We start from the raw sequence: 9,203 nt of genomic DNA on the forward strand, positions 1-9,203 counted from the left end.
GTCTTTAACATTTCTGGAGAATATCTGAATAAAATTCATGTTCATGGTAAAAATGTTGTTAAATGCCAAAAACCATAAGGAAGAAACTAAAATAATCTGTAACCCCACAACACAGCAAGTTAGATAGTTAATATTTTGGTATCTTTATATCATCTTATTTCTCTGATTTTAAAAATAATTTTAAAATAATAGAATTTTAAAATATTTTTAATAATAACTTTTAAAATAATGTCTCTATTTAAAAAATTTACTCAAGCCATTTTTGTATTTCAATAAATCATTTTATTGCGGGCTCTTACAGCTCTTAGAACAAATCCATCCATTAATGCTGTAAACATTTAAAAAGAATTTTTTTTTTCATTTAAAAAGAATTTATATAAATTCTGTACATTCAAGCCATTTAAAAATATATATTTTATTTTGTTTTTGGTGAAAATGTAAACAGCAAATTAGGACCTCCTTTGACAATTTCTACTCAAGTTGTTCAGTGATCGTAGTTCCCATATCCAGGGTGTCCACGTTCTCTTGGATGCTTCTGTCTGTACGAGTGCTCTAGTGCCCATGCTCCTCACTACCTCATCTGGGCTGTGGAGTCATTATTGACCTTCTGGTGTCATATAGACTCTTTTTTAATGGAGCACCATTCTCATAGATAATATGCTTTATTTTGTATGCAATCTATTTCCCTAAAAGACTCTGCTTTACAGTTTCAAGAATATCTCAAGACAATACTATCAGAGAGTGTGCTAGCTTCTACTGGAACAGTAATCCCGGACGTTTAAGGAATTTAAAGTCTATTCTACATTTTCCCCCCAATTCTATCAAGGTGCATCTAATATGGCCTTGCACCACTAATAATCAACTGAGCCAGATTACAGTTTCAACCCTGCTTTATTTGAATGAAAAGTCTGTGCTACTTTACTTTGTCCTGTGACTTTTTACTATGGAGGAGCTAGCAAGGGATCGTCCACCAACCAAGTCCGGCTACACCTGGGCTTGTACGGTCTGCAAGCTAAGAATGCCTTTTATATTTTTTAATGTCCAGAAAAACCCAAGTAAGAATAATACTTCGTGGCACATGAAAATGACATGGAATTCAAATTCCAGTGTCCATAAATAAAACCACTGGACTACAGTCGTGCCTGATCTCGGCTGTTCCTCAGTGATTATGCTGTTTGAGAGTTAGCTCCATATTAATTATCATACCAAATTAACTGCTAAAGAGTGGGTGTAAGAGGAGTTTACCCTTCGCTTATCAAAATTGTGACTTTTTAATGGATGAGGGTGAATTGTTCTTAGACAATGCTTGACACCCTTGATGAGAACATCATTATAGTCTACTGTGGGCTGTAGCTGTTTGTGATTTACCTGTCTCTGACATCCATTTTCTGAACTGACTGTTTAAGCCTTCAAGTACAAAAAGCGCTCTGTTCTCTTTCCTTTGCAGCGGCCTGCTGTCTTCTGATTATGTGGAGATTCACTATGAAAATGGAAAACCACAGTTCTCTAAGGTACGCTTGGTGGTGCCTGGAAATACTGTAGGAAGAGTGTACTGAATCTGCACCTGTCAGTGCACTGTATTGGTTTTTCTCCCTATACCACTCTGTTACATAATTGCTCTTGTCTTAAACGTATTAGTAATAATAAATGAGTTTGTCCTTACAGGTAAGTAGCTAATGAAATATCTTTATAATGCTATCAGAGGAACAAAGCTATGATCAGAACTTGTGGCTATCTTTTTTGTTTTTGTTTTTAATATTGGAGATGCTTTTCCTGAATTAATGACTGGGGATAACAAAGGAGAGAATTACTTGTTCATTTTACAGTTCAATTGGTGTTCTTTCTAAATTCATAATGACTGTTATTTTAGGAGCCATGACACTATTCAAATCTCTCAGCGTGGAAATTAACTGGTTCGGTGTTAGTTTGATGTATACCTGAATAAAATCGCTTGTCCCATTTCAATGAGAAGAAATGTATTAGAAGTTAAAAATACATGTTTGAGATAACATAGAGGTTCTGTAGTTTCAGACCAATAAAGACATGTTCATGGTTTTGGGTATACATACAGTATCTTACAGAGGTGAGTCGGTATAAAGAACAATAAAGTCTCATGAAATATAACATCTTAAAAAAATATATATATAACATCTTAAAGTAGTATGTATGGGAAAACCAGGTTGAGATACACAGAATCTGAAATATAAGACTGAGTGGGCTACTTGAACAACATGTTATTAGTCCAAATGATGTGTCCAAGTTCACCAAAGGACAAGGGAGAGATAGGGGAAGGAAGATTTAGGGATCAACCTCTTTTAATTTTCACAACAACCCCATGAATATTATTATTCTTGTCCTACACATGGTGTTGTTCAGGCAGAAAGAGGGCAAATAAACCTGCGGATGCCTCCAAACATTGTATACAGGTAAAGGGGCACATGATCTCCTTCACTTGGGGACTAACTTTCGTTCTCTTCAGGGAGGATCTACAAGGAGGAAGTGAGTTTAAATGAAAGCACAAGAGTTGTTATTTGTAGGTAAGGAACAGGGTGATTTTCTTCAGCTGGGTCAGGATGGGGTGAGGGGCGAGGGGGTTTGGCGAATCCCTGGCATGCTTAAGAAACAGTCCAAGGCTTAGAAAGTCAAGCGTCACATTGAGGCTTAGCAGTCCTCAGATAACATGGCCACGGGCCAGGATCCAGAGGGAAACAATGTGGTGACACCTTATTTCATCTCTGTCCTGCGTGTTACCTAGTGCTGTATGAAAGTGGCATCGTGCATGCGTGGGCTTGCTGAGTGGTGCAACACAGAGCCCCGAGGTTTCTGTCTGATCGCCTCCCAACAAATATCTGTAGGTGACCTTAATCGCATACTGCCCTAGGCCACTGCATTTCTTACGATTCACAACTGTCCAGTGAACAGTAGGCACATTTGCCCTTTGGTGTGTGTTCCAGCCTTTGGGTTTTGTGGCACGGATTTAAAAAAACCTCTATGTCTCCTTCTTGCTCTTCTGCCAGTTCTTGACTTAGGCGGCATCTTTGGGTTTGTTGAATTCCCCTAAAAGTTAATGCTGTGGAAAGTGAAAAGGCAATGCCCTCCCTGACGTTTGCACCAACCAAAGCTACTGTCAGCCGTGCCAGCACTGCGGAAGCTGAGTCATGAGTCTGGAGGGGAGAAGATTGCATGAGAACTTTAACGACTCAGCAAATGAGCCACCTTTGCAGGCTACGGCAACCTGATCCAAACTCTTCACTAAGAAGTTCAGTCCATTTTTTTTTTAAGAAGCAGAATAGCTAATTGGCCCCTAGAGGTCATTTGAGGTCCCGAAAGGGAGATTTTGCATTAGTAAGACACTCCGGATCTTGTTTCAGTTGTAACTAAAGTTTAAATAAAGAATATTTCAGCTCGGGCTGAAGAAGCCACCTGCAGTTGCCTTCCCTGCAACTTTGTGTTCCTCATTTTTCTCACATCTGACACTTTTCTTCAAAAACAGCTCTTTGGCCCAAATTCACTGGCTTACTGGATAGTGCAAAGATTAATACTAACAGTTTCTTTTTTTATGTGTTGATGTGCTGCATGACGTCCGTTCGGGTATTGTTTGTTTCACCATATATACATGTGATTTCATAACGTTATGAGAGAGTACAGAAATCCTGATCAGAGGATGGGATGTTGTGAATATGCAGGGCTGCCTGCATTCTTGTCACTTGTATATGAAATGATGGCACTGTCAGGGTATAATAGTGCAGCACATATATATAGCCTCTAGTACATAAAGGAGGAGCCCTGCTGGTGCACGGGGCTGTGATCCGTATGGTCGGCACTTCGAAGCTACCAGCAGCTCTTCAGGAGAAATACTGGACTTTCTACTGTAAATAGTTACGGTCTCGGCAACACAAAGTGGGTTGCTATGACTCAGCAGGGAGTTTGGCTTTTTTATAGTACATCTGTCTTGATTATAATAAATGCCTCTGTGTCTGGCATATGTCTGTACTGTACTGTAATTTCCATTTAACCATTTTACCTTGACTCCTAGGTAGCAGCCTCCAAGGTCATGTGTCATGCATCTCTTGTTGCTGCTGTAGTATTGTTATCTTATAATACTATATTACCACCTAATAATATGCTGTACATTATTATAGCAAGTATAGGATGCCTCCCAAATAGTGCAAAACCAGTTCTGGAGCCTGCAGCAGCAAAAGGCAATGGAGAAGCGTTTGGAACTGAAACAAAGGGTTATTAGATAACACAAAGGTGCAATATTAGTGAATGTGATTGCTCACAGTTTAGTAATCTCACTGTTGATAATCATGACAAGCTTCAAAAACAAAGAAAAAATTCTCCAAGGTAGTAAAGGATAAGCTCCACTGAAAGAAACAAAGGCAACAAAAATGTGGGAGGGATCTAGATCCGATATGGAGAAATTACTAATGATGGAGAATGAGGACCAAACACAACAGTGTTCCTCTCAGCACACTGATGATCGCTGCTAAGCCCAAAACAAATATCCTTTTTCAATAACACAAGCGGCGACTCTACGCACAGACTCCATTAAACGGAATATACAGAAATCAAATGGACTACATCTGTAGAACACGCAATATCAGCATCTGAAGCAGGCCAGAGGTTGACTGTAGAGCAGACCATCAATTGCTCATGTATATACTCAGGTTAAAGCTGAAGAAAATTAAAACAAATCTCTAAGAGCTGAAATATAACCTTGAGTCTATCCCACCTGAGTTTTAAGAACATTTCCAGAACAGAATTGGTACATTGAACACTGACAGAAGACCTGGTGGACTGTGGGAGGACATCAATCAACTCATTCATGGAGAAAGCAAAAGACCAGAAAGAAAGGAAAGGTCAAAGTGGATGTCAGAAAGGATCTGAAAGTTGCTCTTACTTGTTGAGTAGCTGAAGCAAATGGAAGAAACGATGATGTCAAAAAGAGCTGAATAGAAAATTCCAGAGGGAAACTCAATAAGACAAAGCCAAATATTATAATGAAATGTGCAAAGACCTAGCATTAGAAAACCAAAAAGGAAGCACATGCTCAGCATATCTTAAACTGAAAGAACTCAAGAACAAATTCAAACCTTAATTGCTGTCTTTCTTGAAAGATTCTATGGGCAAAGTACTGAATGGTGCAGAAGCATCCAGAGAAGATGGGAAGAGTACACGAGGCACTGTACCAAGAAGAACCAGTCAACACTCCACCATTTGGGGAGGTAGAATATGTGCAAGAACCAGTGGTGTCAAAATTCAAGCTGCACTGAAAGATTTTGCCAAAAAGAAAGCTCCAGGAATTAATGGAATACAAATTCAAACGTTTCAACAAGCTGATGAAGCACCAGAAGCACTGACTCTTCTATCTCAGGAAATTTGGAAGACGGCTACTTGGCCAAATGACTGAAAAAGATCCATATTTGTACCCATTCCAAAGAAAGGTGACTGGACAGAATGCTCAAATTATAGAACAGTATCATTGATAACACATGAAAGTAATATTTTGCTGAAGACCATCCAATGACATCTGTAGCACTACATTGACAGGAAGCTTCCAGAGGTTCAGACTGGATTCAGAAGAGGATGTGCAACAACAGATATCATTGCTGATGTCGGATCTTGGCTGAAAGCAGAGAACACCAGAAAGATGTTGACATGTCTTACATTGACTATGCCAAGGCATTTAATTGTGTGGATCATAACCAACTATGGTTATGTATTTATTTGGAACTTTTATGGGTGAAGAGGGAGTTGTGGGGATAGAACAAAGGCACACTTCATGGCTTAAAATCAGGAAAGGTGTGTGTCAGGGTTGTATCCTCTTACCATACTTATTTAGTCTGTATGCTGAGCAAATAAACAGAGAAACTGGATTATATGAAGAAGAATAAGAAATCCAGAGCACGTAATTTTGTTCATGTGGAACCTGTACATGAATAAAGAGGCAGTTGTGTGATATGCAGATGACAGGACCTTGCTTGCTGAAAGCAAGGAAGGATTGAGGCACTTGCTGATGAAGATCAAGGATTGCAGCCATCAGTGTGAATACAATTCCTCACAACTGGACCTATAGATAACATCGTGATAAATGGAGCACACATTGTTGTTACAGATTTTGCCTTTGCTTGGATCCACAATCAGTGCTCATGGAAGCAGCAAGCAGGAGATCAAGGACACATTGTATTGGGTAAATCTGCTGCACAAGATCTTTTCAGAGCCGTGGTTCTCAACCTTCCTAATGCCACGACCCTTTAATACAGTTCCTCATGTTGGGGTGACCCCCCAACCCTAAAATCATTTTCGTTGCTACTTTATCACTGTCATTTTGCTACTGTTGTGAATCGGGCAACCCCTCTGAAAGGGTCGTTCGACCCCCATCGGAGTCGGGACCCACAGGTTGAGAACCCGCTGCTTTAGAGGGTTGAAAAGCAAAGATGTTACTTTGAGGACTAAGGTGGGCCTGACCCAAGCCCTGGTATTTTCAGTTGCCTTGTATGTATGTGACAGTTGGACATAGAACAAGGAAGACTGGGAAAGAATCGATGCCTTTCGGTGGTGGTGCTGGGGAAGAATACTAACGATACCGGGGGCTGCTAACAGGACCAACAAGTCTGTCTTGGAAGAAGTCCGGCCAGATTCTCCTCAGAAGCAATGATGGCAAGACTTTGTCTCAGTTCTTTGAACATGTTGTCAGGGGTGATCCGTCCCTGGAGAAGGACATTGTGCTCGCAAAGGGAAGGGGCAGCGGAAGAGCAGAAGGCCCTCAGGAAGACGGATTGATGATGGTGGCTGCAACCAGGGGCTCAAACAGGAACAATTGTGAGGATGGCGCAGGGCCTGCAGCAATGGTTGCTGTGAGCCAGGACAGACAGGAGAGCACCGAACAACAGTAAGAACACATCTGGCTTGCTCCCAGCCAGATGACTTGTCAGAATAATGTGACAAAACCTGCTAGTTGATAAGTTGGAAGTGTTTAAGAGATGCTTATTTTTTTTATAAATAGTCATTTATATATAGTATCATTCTAAAAATTTTGTTCAGAATCTGGAGTATGATGATGATGCTTCAAAAAGTCCCTGGAAAAATTTTGTTATTTTTAACTCCATTTGCCCACATACGCTCTGAAGCCCCTATTTGTGAGTCTATGTAGTTTGTTTTCAAATATTTATCCAGATGATCAGGAGTTGATTGAAAATGCCAGTGCTTGGTCACCATAAATGTCCAAGTTTATAGAATTAAAAAGAACTTGTTAATTGTCCTTAACAGAAACAGGTGAGGTCATTAAACAGCCACAAAGGGGGGAGCAATTTAAAAATAAATCAGAGGACGGATTCTATTGTATGACTGAATCAATAGATTCTATTTCCACCAAAATTAGTAGAGTCGAACATTCACTGTCCATGGGTTAATACTGTTAGGGAATGAACACCCCATACCCTGTGCCTCCCTAAATTATCCCCGGAGTCCGAAGGTTGTGATTGTCAGCCACTTTTGTCGGCAGCGGAGGCAGTTTGATAGAGGCACACGGTGTCCATGCTGCATTGTTAGCAGGGGAGCCGGTGGTTTCCATGGGATTCCAAGCTTGGTATCCTGTGACGTGGAGCTGACTTCAGTTGAGCATGCTCTGCCTCGTGGTGTGTGGGTTGCCCAACTTGTGGAAGTGGTGGCCTGAGAACGCTAGGGAGCATACTTAAGTAGGACAGTTGCTTTCCTTCTGACGAGCCAATAACCCTGTCTGTAAAACACCTGAGCTTTGCTGGATTTCATGAGCTGACCGTTTTGAATCCGAAGTGCTGCCCTCCATCCAAGGATGCGTATGGACTTAAGTCACGGGACACATGGACCCCTGTTGGTTTTCCTCCCTGCCCTTCACCGTGTCGCAGACCCACGACCCACGTGCTGGCCAGCCCATAGGGGACAATGGAGTACTGCTCCCTACGTGCACCCCACTACACCACCAGGGCTCCTTGGTCCTGCTCTTGGCGACCCTCTTTAAAGTTCCTAAGACTCTTTACAGGAGCAGAGCTTCAGATAAGGGGTTAGGACTCACCCTACAGGGGTGTGACCTCATTAACTGATAACAAAGCAAAAACCCTGTTTCCACACAAGGTCACATTCACAGGTACAAGGGTTGGTACTTCATCTTTTTGGGGCACACAATTCAGCCCGTAAAACAAAGCATCATCCTTCAGTTTTGGATGCAAGTGGAACAAATTTAGATTTAAGAAAAGTCTTGGAAAAATTGTATGAGGGAAAGAAGACAATTTGTAGTAAAATCTGGAAAATGCCGTATAGGTTTTCTCAGACACATTGCATAAATATGATAGCTACACACTTCACACATTTCACATAGGTAGCTTTTTGGTGTTTATACATAGTGGTAAATAGCTAGTTCAATAGATTATATACGGTTGTTTTTAGAATCATGTGAAGAGTCTGAAATTCAATTGCAGGATATTGACCTGAAATTGCTAAGTTGTATGATACCAGCTGACTTTCTAAATACTGCCAATTAATGTGCACATAGAGCTCGAAGTTTTACATACAAGCCCATTTTTATTTACAAAGTTGCTTTTTGAGATCCGTAAACAAACTGTTATAGAGTATTAATGAAGTTGTTGTGCCACATTTAGACAGCTAATATTAAAGAACTGTTGTCCTTCCTAGAAGGAGACTGAACTGGTTGAAGTGAGTGGGAGTGGGGTGGTGGTTTAGCACCGTTTTAGGAACTCTGGTGGTGCTGTGTGTAAATGCAGCACTGCTAACTGCCGCTCCGCAGGCTAACAATGGGGATGTCTGATCCTATAAAGACTGACAAAGCCTTTGGAACCGTATGTAGGGTCACTATGAGAATCAATTAGGTGACAGTGGAAATTTTTGTTTGTTTTGGAAACATCCTTAATGCACTGCTCTATTGTAATATGTTATAATTAGTTTAATTTAGTAAGAGTTCAAAATGATTGGAAATCATCCAGAAAAGTCAAAGTGTGTCTAGGATATTCTATTTAAGAAGACAAATAGATGAAGACTGATCATGGTATTGGGACAGGAGGAAAGCGTAAAGAAATAGAGGAAAGAAGTAGGAGGCAAAGGGCATATATACAAGCCTAAATACAGACATGTACATATGTAAATATATTTAAGATTAAGGGGGGAACAGACCTAGGTGCAATAATTATTGGTTTGGTAGTGGGGCG

At 40.6% G+C, this 9,203-nt stretch overlaps 1 protein-coding gene across 1 annotated transcript in view; it reads left to right on the top strand.

Moving 5' to 3' along the window:
- The window catches only part of ADAM23 (ADAM metallopeptidase domain 23), a 206,917-nt gene that overhangs the window by 118,973 nt on the left and 78,741 nt on the right, over window positions 1–9,203 (top strand). Inside the window, exon 4 of the mRNA XM_045296710.1 lies at window positions 1,448–1,511. Coding sequence (XP_045152645.1) covers window positions 1,448–1,511 — 64 coding nt within the window. The remainder of the gene's footprint in view (window positions 1–1,447; window positions 1,512–9,203) is intronic.

This window comes from Echinops telfairi, unplaced genomic scaffold, assembly GCF_000313985.2.
Source record: "Echinops telfairi isolate 266 unplaced genomic scaffold, ASM31398v2 ScPeMD7_3;HRSCAF=10, whole genome shotgun sequence".
In the NCBI taxonomy this organism is placed as follows: domain Eukaryota; kingdom Metazoa; phylum Chordata; class Mammalia; order Afrosoricida; family Tenrecidae; genus Echinops; species Echinops telfairi.